This window comes from Hippopotamus amphibius, chromosome 4, assembly GCF_030028045.1.
Source record: "Hippopotamus amphibius kiboko isolate mHipAmp2 chromosome 4, mHipAmp2.hap2, whole genome shotgun sequence".
NCBI classification, from domain to species: domain Eukaryota; kingdom Metazoa; phylum Chordata; class Mammalia; order Artiodactyla; family Hippopotamidae; genus Hippopotamus; species Hippopotamus amphibius.
In genome coordinates, this window is record NC_080189.1 from 158,803,356 (window position 1) to 158,824,933 (window position 21,578).

Genomic DNA, 21,578 nt, shown 5'->3' on the forward strand with positions numbered 1-21,578 from the left:
ATGATGACGTGTCAGTGTAGATTTGTTAATTGTAAAAATGTACCACTTTGGTGTAGGATGTTGATGAGGGAAGGCCATATGGGGGCAAAGGGGTGTATGGGAACTCTCTGTGCTTTCTGCCAAGTTTTGCTGTGAACCTAAAAGTGCTCTAAAAAAGAAAGTTTGTTTGTTTGTTTGTCTTAATTAAGAAAGAAATGAGCTGCCAAGCCACACACACAAAGAGGCCTTTATGTTCTTATCTGTTAGGCATATATACTAAAATATTTATGAAGGAAATGATATGTGCAAGTTTGCTTCAAAATATAGTGGGTAGGGAAACAAATGGAATAAGATTAGCCGTGAGATGACAGTAATTGAAGCTGGTAAAGTGCACGTGGGGCTTCATTATACACTTCTGACAGTATTTGCTTTAACTTTTTCCACAATAAAAAGCTTGTTTTTAATTAGCCTTAAAAATAATGCTGTCTTCATTCTAATATTTAACCAAGATTTTTCATTTTGGAAATCCCTCAGTAGTTCTAGTGCCACCTTCCTAATGTGACAGTTTTCCAAGGCCCTATACACCTCTTTGAGAAAAATACTTTCTAAAGAACAGGTTTTTTGAAGTATAATTGTCACACAGTGAACTGCACATGTTTAAAGTATACAGTTTGATCCGTTTTGACATATTTATACCCTGGAAACTAGCACCACAGTCCAGGTAATGAACATGACCGTCACCCCTAAAAGTCTCCTCATGCTCCCTTGTAACCTCTCCCTCCTGTCCCTCCCCGACTGCTCTCTATCCCCAGGCAATCACTGATCAAAGTTTTGTCACTGTATTCTAGTTTTCATTTCCTGGAATTTTATATAAATGAAATCATACAGTGCATACTCTTTTGAAAGGCTTTTTTCATTCAGGGTAACTATCTCAAGAGTCATCAGTTTTATAGCATGTATCAATATATCAATAGTTCCTGTCTGTTGCTGTGTTGTATTCCATTATGTGGAAATACCGCAGGTTGGTTGGTTGGTTGGTTTTGTTTGTTTTATCCCTTCACGTGTTCATGGATATTTGCATTTTTTCTGGTTTTAGGTTATTACAGATAAGGCTGTTGTGGACATTCATATACAAATCTTTGAATAGACGTAATGCTTTCATTTATTTTAAGTAGATACCTAAGAGTAGAATATGGTCCAGTGTAGAAGGTATATATTTAACTTTTTAAGATACTGTTAAACAGTTTTCCAAATTGGTTGTATAATTTTGCACCAGCAGCATATGAGAGTTCCAGTTCCTCCACATCCTCATCAGCTCTTGACACAGTCTTTTCATTTTTTTAGCCATTCTAGTGGGTGGATACTAATATCACTGTGGTTTAATTTGCATTTCTCTGAATAATGATAAGTATCTCTTCATGTGCTTGTCATCAAAATATCTTCAGTGAAGTATCTGTTCAAATCTCTTGCTCAATTTTTTTAAAATTTATTTATTTATTGGCTGTGTTGGGTCTTTGTTGCTGCACATGGGCTTTCTCTAGTTGCGGCGAGTGGGGGCTACTCTTCATTGTTGTGCATGGGCTCCTCATTGTGGTGGCTTCTCTTATTGCAGAGCACAGGCTCTGGGCACATGGGCTTCAGTAGTTGCAGCATGTGGGCTCAATAGTTGTCTCTTACAGGCTCTAGAGCTCAATAGTTGTGGCGCATGGGCTTAGTTGCTCTGTGGCATGTGGGATCTTCCTGGAGCAGGGATTGAACCCATGTCCCCTACCTTGGCAGGCAGATTCTTAACCACTGTGCCACCTAGGAAGTCCCCTCTTGCTGAATTTTTAAATTGGGTTGTTTTCTTTTTCTTTCTTTCTTTTCTTTTCTTTCTTTCTTTTTTTTTTGGGGGGGGGGGAGGGGATTGTTTCCTTATTGGGTTTTGAGAGTTCTTTATATATTCCAGATACAAGTCGTCTGGGATATATATGATTTGCAAACATTTTCTCCCAGTCTATGGCTTGTCTTTCTATTTTCTTAATAGTGCTTTTTAAGGAGCAGAAATAGATCAGTTTAAATATTGATAAAGTCGCTTTTATCTATTTTTCCTTTTGTGGATCTTTTTTTTTTTAATGTCATATCTAAGGAATCTTGCTTAATTCAAGTTCTCAAAAGTTTTTTCTTATGTTACTTTCTTCTGGAAACTATAGTTTTAGGTTTTACATTTAGGTCTGTTTTGTGAGTATAATTTTTGTATATGGTATGAGGTATGGATCAAAGTTCAGTTTTCTCCACTTGGATATCCAATTGTTTCAGCATCATTTGTTGAAAAAGACTATTCTTTCTCCACTGAATTGCCTTTGCACCTTTGGCAAAAATCAGTTGTCCATATGTGTCAGGCTGTTTCTGGGCTCTCTGGTCTATTTGTGCCAGTATTACATTTTTTAAAAAATATTTATTTATTTGTTGCGCTGGGTCTTAGTTGCGGCACATGGGATCTTAGTTGTGGCATGTGGACTCTTAGTTGCAACATTCAGACTCTTAGTTGCGACATGAGAACTCTTAGTTGCGACATGCATGTGGGATCTAGTTCCCTGACCAGGGATCGAACCCAGGCCTCCTGCATTGGGAGCTTGGAGTCTTACCCACTGGACCACCAGGGAAGTCCCCCAGTAGTACATTTTTTTTTGATAATCATAACTGTATAAGAAGTCATGTAGCATTAGTTCTCCAACTTTCAAAGTTGTTTTGGATAGCCTAGGTCCTTTATTTCCATATTAACTTAATAAACGTTTCTACAGAAAAGCCTATTGAGATTGCATTGAATCTACAGATCACTTGCAGGGGGTGGAGGGTTGGGGTGCGTTGGTAAAATTGACACCTTAACAATATTGAGCCTTTCAATCCCACACAGTATACTTCTACATTTATTGAATATTTAGGTCTCAAAAAAAATTTTTTTTTAATATTTATTTGTTTATTTGGTCGCACTGGGTTTTAAGTTGCTGCAGGTGGGCTTCTTAGTTGCAGCTCGCAGGCTCTTTAGTTGCAGCTCGCAGGCTCTTTAGTTGCAGCTCACTAGCTCCTTAGTTGTAGCATACAGTTTCCTTAGTTGTGGCATTCGAACTCTTAGTTGCAGCACGCATGTGGGATCTAGTTCCCTGACCAGGGATCAAACCCGGACCCCCTGCATTGGGAGCACAGAGTCTTATCCACTGTGCCACCAGGGAAGTCCCCCCCCCCCCAATTTTTTTTAATTGTGATGAATGACATGACATAAAATTTAAAATTTACCATCTTAACCATTTTTAAGTGTACAGTTCAGTGGTGTTAACTATGTTCACATTGCGGTGCAATAGATTTCTAAAACTTTTTCAACTTGCAAAATTGATACTCTGCACCTATTGAACAACTCCCTATTTCCCTGTCCCCACAGCGCCTAGCAACCACAGTTATACTTTTTTTGAGTCGGACTACTTTAGATACTTCATATAAGTGGAATCATGCAGTATTTGTTTATGATTTGCTTATTTCACAGTATGATGTCCTCAAGGTTCATCCATGCTTTAACAAGTGACAAGATTTCCTTCTGTTTTAAGGCTGAATAATAGTCCATTGTAGTACCACATTTCCGTTATCCATCTATTGATAGACATTTGAGTTTCTTCTGTCTTCTGGCTCTTGTGAATAATGCTGCAGTGATCACGAGTGTGCAAATATCTCTTTGAGATAACTGCTTTCAGTTATTTTGGCTATGTCCCTGGCAGTGGGGTTGCTGGATCATATGACAATTCTATTTTTAATTTTTTTAAGGAAGCTGCATACTATTTCCTATAGCAGCTGTACCATTTTACATTCCCACCAATAGGGCACAAGGGTTTCAATTTCTCTGCACCCTTGCTAATACTTGTTATTGTCTGTGTTTTTGGTAGTAGCCATCCTAATGGGTGTAAGATATCTCATTTTAGTTTTGATTTGAATGTCTCTGATTGGTGATATTGAGTATCTTTTCTTATGCTTCTTGGCTGTTTGTATATATTCTTTGGAGAAATGTCTATTCAAGCCTTTTGCCATTTTAAAATCAGATCATTTGTTTCTTTGTTGTTAAGTTGTGGGAGTTCTGGATATTAACACATTATCAGATATGTAATCTGCAAACATTTTCTTCCATTCTGTGGTTGCCTTTTTTACTCTGTTGATTGTTTCTTTGATGCACAGAAGTTATAAAGTTTGATGTTGTCCCATTTGTCTATTTTTGCTTTTGATCTTTAATTTCTCTTAGCAGTGTTTTGTAGTTTTCAGTGTACATGTATATTCGGGGTTCCTCAAGACCATGCTCAGGTTCAGTGATTAGCTAGTAGAAGGACTCACAGATCTCAGAAAAGCTGTTATACTCACTGTTACAGTTTATTGCAGTGAAAAGACACAGGTTAAAGTTAGCAACAGAAAAAGGCACAAAGGGCAAGGATCTACCAGACACCAGGCCCAAGCTTCCCGTTGTCCTCTCCCAGTAGGGTCGTGCAAACAGTGCTTAATTCTCCCAGGAGTAGTGTGAGACAACGCACGCACAGGGAGCATTGCTCAGCAGGGAAGCATACTTGAGCCTTGGTGTCCAGGAGTTTTATTGGGGGTTGGCCATGTAGACATGCTAATCATAGTTCTCTAGCCCCTCCTAAGGTCAAGCAGATACCACGTGGCCCAAGACTCCCACCATGGATCACATTGTTAACAATGTGACCCAAGGTCTCATCTAAACAGAAGCGCTCTTAACAGGCAGGCTATTCCGAGGGCTTAGAGGTTATCTCCTAGGAGGCAGGCCAAATCTTTCTTTGGCCTGTGCAGGGTTTAGACACCCCTGACCTGCTGAGTTAATCCTTTACAGTACAAAAGCCCTTTCACATCTTTTCATCCTTAGGTCTCAGCTCAAATGTCACTTCCTCAGAAAGATGTTCTCTGGTCACATTATTTGAAAGTAGTCCCATTCTATGTATTTATCACATCACCCTGTTGTAGTACTGTCCCAATCTATAATTTTTTTATTTATTATCTGTCTTCCCCTGTTTGAAATCAGTTCATGAGGGTGGTCTTGTTGACTGCTCTGTCCTTGTACGTAGCTGGCATTCACTGTTTTTTAAATTAATAAGTTTTAACTAAAACAAAGTACCATAAGCCAGATAGAAAAATGGCAAAGATATGAATACTTAGTTCATTTAAAAAAAAAATTCATCTTTTCTAATAATAAGAGACATAAAAGTTAAAATTACACTGAGATCCCATATTTTAATACCTATCAGACTGGTAAAATTCAGTCCTCTCATAGCTTATTATGTTGACAAGGGCTTGTCGAAACAGGCACTCTCCTGCGTTGCTGAGTCTAAACCGGTACAACCCATAAAGAGGGCTATTTGGCAATATTAATCAGGATTTCAAATGCATATATACTTTGACCCAGTACTTTTACTTTTGCTTCAGGAAATTTATCCTGTAAATATGCCCCCACACATGTGAAGAACTTATAGGGGGCATTCATTGCAGCAGTGTTTGAAACAGCAAAAAGTTGGAAGCAAGTTTAATGTCCATCATTAGGGGATTGGCCTAGTAAATTATGATATGTTCATACACTGGCTATACAGTTGGTTCAGAAATTGTTTTTTTGGAGAATAAGTATATTCTTTACTGATGTGTTAAAAAACTCTCTAAGATACATAGTTCAAAAAAGAAGGCAAAGTACAGGACAGTGCATTAATTGTGTTACCATTTGTGTGATAAAGGGGAATGAGAATAAGTATTTGTACTTGCTTGTATATGCTTAAGGAAACTTTGAAAAGATTTGCTGAGAACAGTGACAGTGGTAACCTTGGGGATTAGGAAACTAAGTAGATAGTCAAGTGGGAGGTTTTCTATATCTTTTTATACTTCTTGACTTTAGAACCATATATATGTTTTACCTGTTTAAATTAATAAATTGTACTTTTAAAAAGACATTAATAATATAGTTACTTTTAAAAATAGTATCTGGGGACTTCCCTGGTGGCACAGTGGTTAAGAATCTGCTTGCCAGTGCAGGGGACACGGGTTCGATCCCTGGGCTAGGGAAGGTCCCACATGCCACGGAGCAACTAAGCCCATGTGCCCAAACTACTGAGCCCTCGTGCCACAACTACTGAGCCTGTGCTCTAGAGCCCATGCTCTGCAACAAAGAGTAGCCCCCGCTTGCCACAACTAGAGAAAAAGCCCGTGTGCAGCAAAGACCCAGTGCAGCCAAGAAAAAAAAAAAGTATCTGAAGTATTACTATAAAGACAAAGGAGGGTGTGTGTGTGAGAGAGAGAGAAAGAAGTAGTGCTGTAGTATCCCATATCAGCTCTGGGGGTGGGGCAGGGTGGGGTTCACTAATGTTCATTATAAACCAGAACATCCAGTCAAGTACCATGAACAAGCATATTATGATTGCCTCTCTCATGCTAGACTCACCCAGCTAAACAGCTCATATAGCCTGGTAGGGCAGCTGTGGGGCCATAGAAAGAACGCAGGTTTTGAAGCAAGAGGCTTGAATTCCTGTGAATTTGATTCCTGCCTCTACTGTTTTCTGGCTGTGAGATTTTGGACCAGTTGCTTTAGTGTTCATCTACCAAAACCTCCCAACATATGAAAAGAATAAATGAGATGGGACTTCCCTGGTAGCACAGTGGTTAAGAATCTGCCTACTGACACAGGGGACACAGGTTCGAGCCCTGATCCAGGAGGATCCCACATGCTGCGGAGTAACTAAGTCCGTGAGCCACAACTGCTGAGCCTGTGCTCTAGAGCCCCTGAGCCACAACTACTGAAGACTGCATACCTAGAGCCCGTGCTGGCTAACAAGAGAAGCCACCGCAATGAGAAGTCCATGCACTGCAAAGAAGAGTGGCCGCTGCTCACTGCAACTAGAGAAAGCCTGCAGTGCAGGAGCAAAGACCCAACACAGCCAATGAATAAATAGATAAGTTTTTTTTTTTAAAAAAAGAATGAGATGATGTGAGAGTGCTTTGTAAATTAAGTACTTTTTATAAATTTATTTATTTATTTATTGGCTGCATTGGGTCTTCACTGCTGTGCACGGGCTTTCTCTAGTTGCTGGGAGCGGGGTCCACTCATCATTGCGGTGCGCAGGCTTCTCATTGCGGTGACTTCTCTTGTTGCGGAGCACGGGCTCTAGGCTCGCTGGCTTCAGTAATTGCGGCACATGGGCTCAATAGTTGTGTCTCACAGGCTCTAGAGCACAGGCTCCATAGTTGTGGAGCATGGGCTTAGTTGCTTCACGGCATGTGGGATCCTCCCGGACCAGGGCTTGAACCCAAGTACCCTGCATTGGTAGGCGGATTCTTAACCACTGCACCACCAGGGAAGCCCTATAAGTACTTTATATAAATTATATAATACTAAATTATATAAATGCTTTGTAAATACTGTATAAAGGGAACTGTTATTACTTGCATTTTAGTTTATATTGAACATTAATCAGCCCATCAAGTTGGTCATAATTGTATTGCTGAATATTAGTCACAAACATAACATTCTTAGCACATGGTGTAGTCACCTCCTTCTAAGAAAGAAGTATGAACTCCCTGAACTCTCCTGCTCCTCAACTCTCTATCACACTATGCCCCTGTTTTCCAGATCCCACCTCTCTCATAACCATATCCTGACTACTGAACTTTAGTGACTTGTGTTCAGCAAAAATTATCTTTCTTGGTGAGTGGTATACATATTTCTATCTTTTGCGCTTTGCAGTAGTTTCCTTTCCGCTCTTCATAGGGCTTGAGTCTTCATAAATGTTTTCTCCATGAGGTTGGACTGAGGCAGAGGGCACCAGTGCCTTTGTAAGGCCAGTCTTCTCTCTCCTGTTCTCCACCGTCTATCCCCTACCCTGTTTCATTAATTATCATCTCTCTGTCTTGTATCATCACCCTTTTCCTCTAATCCTAATTCTATACTTTGATCTGACGCGTATGCTTAAGTCTCTAAAATAACTTTCAAATTTGAATCCCTTCCATTGTCACTTGTTTTTGTTTTGTTTTGCTTCAAGGAATGATTGCCTTTAATTTCTCAGTTTCCGTTCATTCCCCAGTCCATTATGATTTATGAATAACCTTCTGCTTCTCTCCTTGGTCGTCATCTCACTCTGTATTTTTCCTTCCACAGCTGTTGTGTTGCATTAATGACCAACACATCCATCTATACTTTCTCCCTAAGATTTCATCCACTTTCATGGCTGTGGAAACTAATGACTTCCCCCAACTCTCTTCTGAGCTTGAAATTCTTATTAACTGCCTTTGGACTTTCCAGCCTGGTTGTAGGTCCTTCAAATTCACCTCTCTCCCAACTAAAATCTCTCTCCTCTCCTCTAGCCTGCTCATCTTCTTGTGTTCCCTGTATCTATCATTGCCATCAGCACCTTCTTAGTCCCTTATGCCTCAACCTCCAGAGTCATCCTTGACTCCTTCCTGACCATTCACGTGTAATTTGCGCCAAAGCCTTGTCAGTTCTGCTTCTGAAATATTTTTCTCATACCTCTCCTATTTTCCATCACCACTCAGTCAAGTTTCTTAAAAATGAAGCATAATCTGATGTGTCACTTCCTCAACCTTAACAATTTTTATGACTTTCTGTTGCATACAGGACAAAGTCTGAAGTCCCTGGCATGGCAAACAAGCTTCTTTACAGCCTGTTCCTAACCTTCCTTTCCTGCTACCAGCCCAGCCACCTCAGGAGAACTCACTGGTTTTTCTGCGTAGGCCTGTGCCCCTCTTCGTGTTGTCTCTACCGGGAGCCCATTCACCTTCCACTCTTGAAGGTTCTGCCCAAGATTCGTATCTTTTATGTTGCCTTTTTAATTTTATTTTATTCTTAATTTTTTTTGACATATAGTTGATTTACAGTGTTGTATTTGTTTCAGTGTATAGCAAAGTGATTGTTATATATGTGCATTTTTTCTTTTTCAGATTATTTTCCATTATGGTTTATTACAAGATATTGAATATAGTTCCCTGTGCTATACAGGGACCTTGTTGTTTATTGTATATATAGTAGTTTGTATCTGCTAATCCCAAACTCCTAATTTATCTGTCTACCACCCCCTTTCCCCTTTGGTAACCATAATTTTGCTTTCTACGACTGTGAGTCTGTTTTTGTTTTGTAAATGCATTTCATCTGTATCCTATTTCCACATATAAGTGATATCATATGATATTTGTCTTTCTCTTTCTGATTTACTTCACTTCGTATGGTAATCTCTGGGTCCATCCATGTTACTGCAAATGGCATTATTTCATTCTTTTTTATGGCTGAGTAATATTCCATTATATATACGTGTGTGTATGTATATGCCACGTCTTCTTTATCCATTCATTTGTTGATGGACATTTAGGTTGCATCCATGTCTTGGTTATTGTAAATACTGCTGCTATGAACGTTGCGGTGCATGTATCTTTTCAAATTAGAGTTTTATCTGGATATATGCCCAGGAGTGGGATTGCTGGATCATATGGCGACTATTTCTAGTTTTTCAAGGAACCTCCATACCGTTTTCCATAGTGGCTGTACCAATTTACATTCCTACCATATGTTGCCTTTCTTGACCACACAAAATTAACCAGTCCTGTAGCACTTTGTTCACATCTCTAGTGTAATATTTCTCCTGTATTAAAACTATCCGATGAGCTACTTGAGGACAGCATCTAGATCTTTTTAATTTATTGCCACAGCAAAATACCTGGAATATAGAATTCTGATTACTTGTGGAGTGAATAAATTGAAAGTCAAGTGAAAGAGAAAGCCCACCGTGAGTTTGCAGAGCTCCCATGTTGTCTTGTGAATGGCAAACTGAGAGGGGTTTAAAAACTTGATTTCTGCAGTCAGGCATACCTGGGTTCAAACCCTTTCTGTAACACTTACTGGCTGTGGCTGCTTCCTTGCCTGTAAAGTCGTGCTCATGAGGTGGCTGCGAGAATTAAACGTAAAGCACGCATCGGGAATTCCCTTGTGGCCCAGGGATTAGGACCCTGTGCTTTCACTACTAAGGACGTGGGTTCAATCCCTGGTTAGGGAACTAAGATCCTGCAAGCCACGCAGTGCAGCCAAAAAAAAAAAAGGGGGCACATATCACAATCCATGGTACATTAAATAATTTTAAGCTGTAATTAAGCATGTTATATATTTTTATTGAATAATAAATACTATTCCTCTGTAGTGATACTTGGTTAAACTCTGTAGCCAAAAAATGAGGTGCAGGGACTTCCTAGGTGGCACGGTGGGTAAGAATCTGCCTGCCAATGCAGAGGACACGGGTTCGATCCCTGCCCCAGGAAGATACCACATGCCGCAGAGCAACTAAGCCTGTGCGCCACAACTATTGAGCCCATGTGCCACAACTACTGAAGCCAGTGTGCCTAGAGCCCATGCTCTTCAACAAGAGAGGCCACCGCAATGACAAGCCCGCACACCACAATGAAGAGTAGCCCCCACTCGCTGCAACTAGAGAAAGCCCGTGTGCAGCAACGAAGACCCATCACAGCCAATAAAATAAATAAATAAATAAATAAATAAAATGAGGTGCAAGAGTGGCATATTCTCATGTGAGCTTCCTCAAAGAACCCTGTCTTAACCAAGCTGATTACCTCTTATCAGCAACAGTGACTATCAGTCTACTTTCATCTCCTGTTTTATTTACTTTTCTGTTATTTTTCTCCTGTTATGTTAGTTTTATTTTGCTGTTGTTGTTAGTACTCTTGGGATTCATTCTACCCTTTACAAAAAACTGAGTTTTAGATACAGTAATACCAAAAAGGAAATTGAACTTGAAGAGTAGGAAAGGATAAACCCAGGATAAGGATAAAGGTAACAAAGTGGTGTTTAGATTAAGGGGAAAGTAGAATCTGAGGAAGTTCTACTTTCATTCCTTTATTCACCATGTATTTATCGATCCCTTCCTCTATACAGGGCAGGGTGGGGATGGGGTGGAAGGGTGTAAGAATTAAGGCCTAGTTTCTCTCTGTAAAGGTTTTTTTTTTTTTTTAATTGAATACTTTTTTGAGATAACTGTAGATTGTAAGAAATAATACCGAGAGATCCTTGTAAATCACTACAGGGGTTTTTTAAGTATTATTAATAATGAAGGTGAGATAGTTCCTTGTATAACTGATATGAAACCACAGGTAGAAAGCACTTCATGATCTTGAAAAAGGTGAAAGTACTCTGCTTGCAGCTGCAGCAAATAAAGAAGGCTTCATCCAGGTGTTGTTTTTAAGTCAAACCTCAAAGAATGAGTACAGCTGTATTAGGTTGAGAATGGAAGGTAAGAATGAGGTATGCCACAAGCCAGGTGAAAGGGAGGACCTGGGTTCCGACAGTGGTAAATAATCTAGACTTTTAGACTGCATGCTTCTTGTAAATTGATTCTTTCTTGCTTCAAGTTTTTGGGACGCAGGTAATAATGGGCCTGTTGATAATCTCGGGACTAATCATTACATTTTCTGTTTTTGATTTAAAAAACACCTTGATTCTACTGGGAGTCTAACTTACTGAAAAAGCCTCTCTTGTGCTTCTAGAATGACAGTAGAGAGCGGCGTGAGCACGGCAGCAACGAGAGGCAGAGGCGTGGCAACTCTGAGTCCTTGTCCAATGGCCGAGCCCCCAGTAACTCGCAGCAGGCGGTGGAACAGGAGGACGAGGAGGATGAGGAGCTGACATTGAAATACGGCGCCAAACATGTGATCATGCTCTTTGTCCCCGTGACGCTCTGTATGGTGGTGGTCGTGGCCACCATCAAATCAGTCAGCTTTTACACCCGGAAGGATGGGCAGCTGTACGTATGAGTATTGTATTTTATTATCCGCAAGGCCAGTATAGCTGTCCTTCATAGCATGTCATCATCACCTTGAAGGCCTCTGCACTGAAGGGACGTGAAGGCTAGAGAGTCGATCCTCTCTGGTGGCCAGAAGCAGTTGGTGCCTTAAGTAGAGAAAATGGAAGCTGCAGAATTATATTTTTATGTGGTGTCCCTAAATAGGGCTGAATTTATTTGGAATTGAGCAGATGAAGAGTTGAATAGTGACTTTACCACCTCAGTGTCATTGGGCCCATTGTTCTTCTCCCTGGAATGTTCCTTTCCTTTTCTAACTTTGGTGGATTAATTCCTATCATCCTTCTCATCTTGGCTTAAATGTTGAGTCCTGAAAAATAACTTTCCTGATCCTCCTAACAAAATTAGGTCCTTCCTCGTATTCTTTTTCATAGCAACCTGTTTTTTTTCACTTGTTACAATATGCAAGTATATATTTTCATTATTTAATGCCTGACTTCCTTTTATACCATGAGGCTTATGAGGGCACTTTGTTTCCAGGGTGAGGTATGTAATAAATGCTCAGCAAAAAGTTTTTCAATGACAGGATGAAGTAATGCAGTCTGGCAGTGAGTGTTTGCGGAACTGTCATGTAGATTCTTGGTCCTGTTGGTGTCAGCCCTTTGTCTCCAAGAAAAATGCTTTGATTCAGATGTCACCTAATTCTGTCTCTATGACTCTTGTGGGGCTCGGAAAGTTTTAAATGAATTTTGAAACTGAGTATCTGGAAAACCCTATGGGGTTCTGAAAGCCAAGCTTTTAACCTTTTGGAAGAAAGGCTAAAACAGTGAGTGAAGGGCAGGGGCTGGAGACAATAACCAAAAGAGGTTGGGGAATATTATCTCTGTAATAGAGTCAGGTTTGGCTGCATATTCTAGAACAGGGGTTAGCAAGCTGTGCCCCATAGGCCAGATCTGCCTGCCACACATCCTTTTGTAAATGAAGTTTTATTGGAACACTGCCGTGTCCATTCATTTATATATTGTCTACTGCTGCTTTCATACTGCAATGGCAGAGTTAAGTGGTTGCAACAGAGACTATATGACACACAAAGCTTAAAATATGTACTCTCTAGTCTTTTACAGAAAGTTTGCTGAGCCCATTATAGAAAATCAAAACAGGGAATTCCCTGGCAGGCAGTGGTTAGGACTCAGTGCTTTCACTCCTCCGGCCCGGGTTCAATCCCTGGTTGAGGAACTAAGATCCCACAAGCCATGCGGCATGGCCAAAAAAAAAGAGAAAAAAAGAAAATCAAAACAACCGGTTTGACATTTTCTCTCTCTCCCACAGAGTAGTGCAGAGGTAGTAGTTCAGATTGTGTAGTGGCTTGTCTTCATCAAGGACTCAGGCTCCTTCGTTCCTTCTTTTTTTGGCGTCTATATTCTAGGTTATTTTGGGTCCAGTATTGGCTCTGGAGCCCTAGCCTACATTCAGGCAGCAGGAAGGAGTGGGGGAGAAAAGGACATGAGACATATCTCAGCATAACTGACTCCTCCCTTAGAAGTTCACACAACACGTCTGCTTATAACTCACTGGTCGTGACTTCTCATGGCCACACGTAACTATAGGGGAGACAGAAATAAAGTCTTCTACTGGAAACTTTGGTACCTGGAATAAAAGTGTTTTCATGTGAATGAGAAACGGGGAAGATGTTTGTGACATTATCTCAAGACAACTTCAGTTGCAGTCACCCTACAGATGAAATATAATTATCAGCCATTTTAACTTCGTTTGACAACCACCATGGCTTAGGTAGTTTATGGCAGAATCTGGTACTTTAGCAGATCACTAATAAGCTGTGGAGAAAGAACATTTGATGAGGTAATTAGTTGAGTATAAAGCATCCACTAGATGGAGCCAGTGGTTTGGCTCATGTAGGTCCACCTCCACATTTTAACTATCTCCTTTTATCTTGAAGGACTAATTTTAGCATATAGCTATCTTTCTTAGGTTAAAAATTCTTGGTTAGGGCTTCCTAGGTGGTGCAGTGGTTGAGAATCCACCTTCCAAGGCAGGGGACACGGGTTCAATCCTCGCTCCAGGAAGATCCCACATGCCACGGAGCAACTAAGCCCACGCGCCACAACTATTGAGCCTACGCTCTAGAGCCCGTGAGCCACAACTGTTGAGCCCATGTGCTGCAACTACTGAAGCCCACGCGCCTAGAGCCTGTGCTCCACAACAAGAGAAGCCACGGCAATGAGGAGCCCGCGCAGCACAATGCGAAGGAGCCCCCACTCACCGCAACTAAAAGAAAGCCCATGCACAGCAAAAAAAGACCCAACACAGCCAATAAATAAATAAATAAAAATAAATAAATAAATAAATAAATAAATAAATAAAACCTTAAAAAAAGTTCTTGGTTAGATTGATGAGATGGAAAAAAATGATTTATAAGGTATCAGTTGAATCAAGGAAACAAAACTGGTGTTGGAGAGCGTGTAGTTTGGAATCTCCATTAACACGTGCCTGGGGCTTTTCTGTTTTCTTTCATTTTAGAATCTATACTCCGTTTACAGAAGACACCGAGACTGTGGGGCAGAGAGCCCTGCACTCCATCCTGAATGCTGCTATCATGATCAGCGTCATCGTCGTCATGACTATCCTCCTGGTGGTTCTGTATAAATACCGGTGCTATAAGGTGAGCGTGAGACACACGGCTTCACTTCCCACCGTCTTTCCTTTATGGTTGGGTTCTCTTGTCACCTTACTTGGTCTAATAAAGAGAAGGGTCTTACATTCTAGAACCAAGTTAATTTTTAGTTTTCCCCCTTCATTTGTGGAACATTTACAAACTACAAAAAGGGATAAATGGAAAACAAATGTTTTCGTATCATATCACAATCTAAATGGCTTTAACGTTTTGATTTGCTCTATACTTCGAACATTCCAGAAGGATGTATCTCAAGACCTTTGTGAACTGCCTCATTGACAAATTGCACTGTAGGATAGAATTGTTGCCATAAAAGAATGTATAACTACAAAAAGTCAGATCTGCACCTTGAGTACGGAACAGTAAAGCCGCCTTCAGGTGCCCCTGCTAAGCTCGTTGGTGACTGGCTGAATTCTGGATTCTAAGTTGGTAGCTGTCCATCCCATTACCCTCTCTCCTGCAGGAGCATGAGTTCTTTGCTTGGACACAGGCCCAGCCCTCCCAGCCCCTGCTCCCCTACCTCACTCCACCTAAGTGGCTTGCTTGTGAATTTCCGCTCCCTGCCAGGTATTTCAGCTTCATGCCTCAGAAAAATGACAGATGATTACGGGTCATGAACCTTTAGGCTCATTCTCAAATAAAAGAAATACTAACTTTTCAAATATTGAATTCTACTCTCTCTTTAGTATTTATTTCTATATATTCTTTAACATGGTTAAAAATCAAATGCGTAATCAGTATGTGTCCTTTTTTAACTTGTACTCTGGCATAAATGTTTTTCTGTATTATAAATTCTCAGGAAATATGTCTAATGGCTACATAATATTTGACTCAATGAGTGTATTGTAATTTACTTAAGTGTCCTAATTTGGACACTTAAGTTGTTTCCAGATTTTCACTATTCTGAAAAACAATGAAGGTCTTATGTATAGAACTTTTCAATTTTTCAAATTATTTCCTCAGGGTAAGATCCTAGGCACAGAATTTCTGGAGCCAATTATCGACATGTTTTCAACCATCTTGCTATGCAGAGTTTTGTTTTCAAAATGATAGTATCAATTTGTAGTTAATACTAGTAGTGAATGAGGCTGTCTTACCGCACCTTCACCAGCATTGAATTTAAAAAAAAAAAAAAAAAAGTTCTGTGCTACCCCTTAAGAGGCAAAGCAAAAATGTCTTAATTTGCATTTAGTTGATTATTAGTAAGATTGAATACCTTTCCAGTGTTCACAAACTCTAAAATTATACAGAGTTTAACCTTGTTTGTTAAGTGGGTGGAAGTATTAACCTAAGTGATGACCATTTGCAATCTGACATCAGAATCTGCAGATTGAAGACAGAAGATATGTGTGATGATGACAGGTAGTCATCGACACTCAGCCAAAGAGCAAATGGTGTAAACCCATGCCGGGAAGCATACTCCTCCCCCTGCTTAGATATGCTCTCGTCTCAATTACTGTATCTTTTTTTTTCCACTGTATGTATTTTGTCTACATATAAGTGTTTACCTGCCAGTGCCATTTCTCTGCTTTATTGGACTGTCTTCGTGACTGGTATCTGGATTATGTGCTACTTTTTGTTGTTCACATGTTATTGGGAGTCACCTGGGGTTTTGCATTCTTCTTTGAGGTTACAAGACCTCTTTCTGCTTCACAAGCAGAACCTAGAGGGCTTCTCCTGGAGCTCATTGTCTTGCTAGTGCCCACTTGGGTTGTGTTGAGTTCAGATGAAGGAGGGTAGTACTGGAGGGAAAAAGTGGTAAACTCATTGCTGGCCTCCTGGTACTTCTGAGTCCCCAGCCTACTGGCAGCTACATGCATTCGATCCAGGTGTTTTTTTTTCCCCAATATTGCCTCAAAATGTGTGTATTCATTATTATAGATAAACAAACTAACTTCTGCTCTCACCCTCCACTTAGGTAGAGGTGAAATATGTACTTACAGAGAAATTTGGGGAAATAGTGAAAAACATAAGAATACCCAAACTGCTGTTTGTTGAACTTACTCTGTGATGCTGCACTGTGGCTTTCTTTTTTTTTTAAGAACCTTTATTGAGATACAGTTAACAGAGAATAAACAGCATATATTTAGAGTGCACAATTTGGTGTCCCAATCTCCCAATTCATTCCCCCTCCCCCCCCCGCCAGCTTTCCCCACTTGGTGTCCATGTGTTTGTTCTCTACATCTGTGTCTCTATTTCTGCCTTGCATTTCCTCCTTCATAGTTGTTAGCATTTGCCTTATGTATTGGGGTGCTCCTATATTGGGTGCATATATATTTATAATTGTTATCTCCTCTTCTTGGATGGATCCCTTGATCTTTATGTAATGTCCTTTCTTGTCTCTTGTAACATTTTTTATTTTAAAGTCTATTTTATCTGATATGAGTATTGCTACTCCAGCTTTCTTTTGATTTCCATTTGCGTGGAATATCTTTTTCCATCCCCTCACTTTCAGTCTGTATGTGTCCCTAGGTCTGAAGTGGGTCTCTTGTAGACAGCAAATATATGGGTCTTGTTTTTGTATCCATTCAGCCAGTCTGTGTCTTTTGGTTGGTGCATTTAGTCCATTTACATTCCAGGTCATTATCGATATGTATGTTCCTATTACCATTTTCTTAATTGTTTTGTTTTTGTTTCTGTAGGTCCTTTTCTTCTCTTATGTTTCCCGCTTAGAGAAGTTCCTTTAGCATTTGTTGTAGGGCTGGTTTGGTGGTGCTGAATTCTCTTAGCTGTTGCTTGTCTGTAAAGCTTTTGATTTCTCCCTTGAATCTGAATGAGATCCTTGCTGGATAGAGTATTCTTGGTTGTAGGTTCTTCCCTTTCATCACTTGAAATATATGATGCCATTCCCTTCTGGCTTGAAGAGTTCCTGCTGAGAAATCAGCTGTTACCCTTATGGGAGTTCCCTTGTATGTTATTTGTTGTTTTTCCCTTGTTGCTTTTAACAACATTTCTCTGTCTTTAATTTTTGTCAACTTGACTAATATATGTCTTGGTGTGTTTCTCCTTGGATTTATCCTGCCTGGGACTCTCTGCGCTTCCTGGACTTGGGTAGCTATTTCCTTTCCCATGTTAGGGAAGTTTTCAACTATAATCTCTTCCAATATTTTCTCAGGTCCTTTCTCTCTCGTCTCCTTCTGGGACCCCTATAATGCGAATGTTGGTGCATTTAACATTGTCCCAGAGGTATCTTAGTCTGTCTTCAGTTCTTTTCATTCTTTTTTCTTTATTCTTTTCTGCATCAGTGATGTTCACCATTCTGTCTTCCAGGTCACTTATTCGCCCTTCTGCCTCAGTTAATCTGCTATTGGTTCCTTCTAGTGTATTTTTCATTTCCGTTATTGTGTTGCATATCTCTGCTTGTTTGCTCTTTAATTCTCCTAGGTCTTTGGTAAACGTTTCGATCTTTGCATCCAGTCTTTTTTCAAAGTCCTGGATCATCGCTTCTCGGCCTTTTGGCTAAGATCAAAGTCCTGGATCATCTTCACTGTCATTATTCTGAATTCTTTTTCTGTAAGGGTGCCTATCTCCTCTTCATTTAGTTGTTTTTCTGGGGTTTTATCCTGTCGCTTCATCTGGTACAAAGTCCTCTGCTTTTTCATTTTCTCTGTCTTTCTGGGGCTGTGGTTTTCAGTTCCACAAGATGAAATACTGCTGATACTGCTTGACGCTGCTGTCTGCCCTCTTGTGGAGGAAGCTATCTCTCAATCCAGGTTTTGTAGCTGTTTTTGGTTGGAGGGACAGGGTGGAACTAGATCCTATCTTGATGTATTTTGGGTCAGTTTTGTGCATCTTTTAGTTAATGCTTCATATTAGACAATCTAAAAGGTTTATACTTAGCTGGATTTCCCCATTCACTTATTCATTTGTGTTGTTTTGTTTTGCTTTTTAATGTGTAAGTCTTAGCAAACACAGCCAAGTCTATAGAAACAAGTTGTTTCCTTTGACTCCTAGGATAAAAATAAAAGGAACTTTTGAGTCAGAAATTCAGGAACTTGCCAGGACCTGTTTGGAAATAAGCCCTGAGGATTTGTTGTGTCAGTGGTTGGTTGTGCAATGTCTGTGAGAAGCACGAGAAGCTAAAAGACCAAACAAGGCTTAAAAAGGAAGAGATGGAAAAGGCAGTTAATTAATTATATATCATTTGTTATAGATGAAACTATATAGCTTACTAAAGATACATGATTTCTGGCCTAGATAGTTCAGGGTTTAGAGGAGATCCTTGTTCTCTACTGAAGCAGGGCTCTTTTCTTCAGAGCCCTTAGCACAAGAAAGCTGAACTAGGGATTGTAGCAAGGTGAGAAAGGCCTGTTTTACCACCTGATATTCTAGAAGAAGGGGAGGTGTTATTTAGTCATCATCAGAAGAGGCTTTGAATTCAGATAATAATTCGGAAAATCGTAACATCAGCGATTAACCTAAATAAGAAACCCATTTACAACCATTATCACAGGCAGAATGCTAATATTTTTACAATGTGAAGAGCAGTTACAAATAATTAAGAAAATTATGAACATCCTAATAAGAAATTTAAAAAACCCAAACAGAGAGATTATGAAGAAAATATAGATGGCTAGGAGAGGAAGAGAGAGGGAGAGAGAGTATTTCCTCACTAGCAAAAATATATATATTAAAATAACAAATTAACATATTTAACTTATTGATTTGGTAAAGATTAATCAGGCCTTTTTTGTGGAGTCACTAAGCAAGTATATATCAATAGTCAGTAATTAGAAAATGTCTGTATACTTTGATTCTGTAATTTTGCTTTCATGATTTATCCCAAGAATTAAAAATGCTGAAAAAATATTTGCATGCTAGATATTAATCCTAGCATGAAATATAATTGGAAAAAGAAGGAAAACCCCACAAATTCCATGCATAAGGGAAAAGTTAAATTGTGGGTTCATGCATATACAGTACACTATTATTTAGTCATTTACAAGTCATATTTTCAAAAAATATTTGGTGGAATGAGAATTTGTAGTAAAAAATTGTTTTGAAAAGCTGAATATAAAATTTTATATTACTTGATTCTACTTTTTTAAAAAAGATCTTTACATATGCAGACAGAAAACATGTCTGAAAGGAAATGTTAATATCAATTTTGGTTCTCATTGGTCAGTGGGAATTGTTTTTTTCTTTTAGTGTTTTGTATTTCCTATATGTTATAGGCATATATTACTTTGTATTCAGAAAAATGCTGTTTTTTAAAAATAAGCAACATCCCCATGTTCCCTTGCCCCTCCCCCCATAAAATAAGGTAAAAAGCATTTCTTAAGAAAGTCAAGGATTTCTTGTATGTAATATTTACTCTAGCCCTTAATTTGGAGCTTAGTATGGAATACCAGTGTACATCTCCCACTCTTTAAAGCTTTCCTGTTTTGTATATTTTATATACTTTTTTATTTTATAACTTGGATTATTTCTAAAGCTGACGTGTGAGTATGATGTGCTAGAATGCAGGTGGGAAGATTCCTTTCTGCTTAACTTTTATTGGTTTTCTGGCAGATGAAATAGTGTAAGGACTCCCTTTAGAATATTTTGCTAAAGTTGAATACTAGAGTTGAAGTACTTAGAGGGAAATGTACAGGTGTCTTCAGTTTACTTTAATATGTATTAATTAAAATGGACGAATGGGTGGAGAGATTGATAGAAGTGTTACAAAGCAAGTACAGCAAAATGTGAATGGTAGAATTTAGGTAAGGTGGTATATGGGCAGTGGGTCACTGTGTGTGTTTTGAAAATTTTTATAGTAAAATGTTAGGGGAAGTTTTTGTGGAAGAACACCAGAAATTAAATTTGCTTTATTCAGATAGTCAATTTAGAATATTTAAATGTTGAAGGAATTTAACCAGCTTTAATGATGTAAAGCCACTCTTTTGACCTTTTCCCAAATTGTTACATTTTATTAAGTTGTTTTAAAGAATGGCAGAGAGAATTTTTAAGAAATCTTTTCTCTGGAAGGAATTAACAATCACAGATCACCTGGGTGATCAAAATGGGACAATGAGAGAAAATTAACATAAATTCTAATCTTAACATTAGTAAAACTAGATTTTGATAGCTTAGAGCAGGATAATTGGAACAACTGGATCTTGGAGTTGGATGTGGGAGTTTTTTTTAAATGAAAACAAAATAATATTCTTGATTTGGAGCTTTTGTTTTCTCTTTTTTCTTTAAGATTTGATTTGGTCTTTTCTGATTAAGAGATGTTTGGAAAAGTTGTTGGTTAAGTAGCTCCTGTCATTAAACAGTAAAGTTCATTGAAAGAATAAAGCATATTATGGGTGTGTCTACCTCAAAATAATTTCACTTTTGGTTAAAAATTACTTGATAATTTAATATGCTCCTCCATTCTATTTTTTAAAACCCAAAACTCCTTGGGTTATATAAAAATCAAGTTCTGGGGACTTCCCTGTGGTCTAGTAGTTAAGACTGCACTTCCACTGCAGGGGGCACAGTTCAATCCCTGGTCAGGGAACTAAGGTCCCGCATGTTTCATGGCGTGGCCAAAATAATTAAGTAATTAATTAATTAAAAATCAAGTTCTGATTCTCTCTCTCATATTCATAAGCTGTACATGAGTAATAGTGACTAATATTTATATAGTGCTATGTGAATTCTGCATAACAATGGACTGACACATAAGTATTAACTTATTAATGAACCAAGTAAAATAAACATAGCATAGCAATACTTACTGAAACCTCAGATTCTGAATATTCTTTTGTCAAATGGTTATATAATTTAGAAGGCCTGTTTTCTCTGCACAGTTAATGTGCTAATGTATGTGTACATAGGTCACTTAACTGAATATCTGATTTTCAATTTTATTGAATTTGATTTATCAATGATTTTATTTTTCAATTTATTTATTTTTTATTTCAGAAATACATCAAAATTCCTCCATTGAAAATATTGCTGCTTTAAAGTTTAAATGTTAACTGTTGACTCTTGATAATTTTTTTAATTGAAGTAAAGTTAATTTACAGTATTATATTAGTTTCAGGTGTACAGCATAGTAATTCATTATTTTTACAGATTATATTCCATTAAAAGTGATTATAAGATAATGGCTATAA

At 38.8% G+C, this 21,578-nt stretch overlaps 1 protein-coding gene across 3 annotated transcripts in view; it reads left to right on the top strand.

The window, feature by feature from the left end:
• The window catches only part of PSEN1 (presenilin 1), a 76,302-nt gene that overhangs the window by 19,802 nt on the left and 34,922 nt on the right, over positions 1 to 21,578 (top strand). For 2 of the 3 annotated variants that reach the window (XM_057733747.1, XM_057733748.1), the window contains 2 exons: positions 11,548 to 11,804; positions 14,340 to 14,481. In XM_057733747.1, the coding sequence (XP_057589730.1) occupies positions 11,548 to 11,804; positions 14,340 to 14,481 (399 nt within the window). Of the gene's footprint in view, positions 1 to 8,620; positions 8,796 to 11,547; positions 11,805 to 14,339; positions 14,482 to 21,578 lie in introns of all 3 variants that reach the window. The other variant, XM_057733746.1, reaches the window with a different exon arrangement.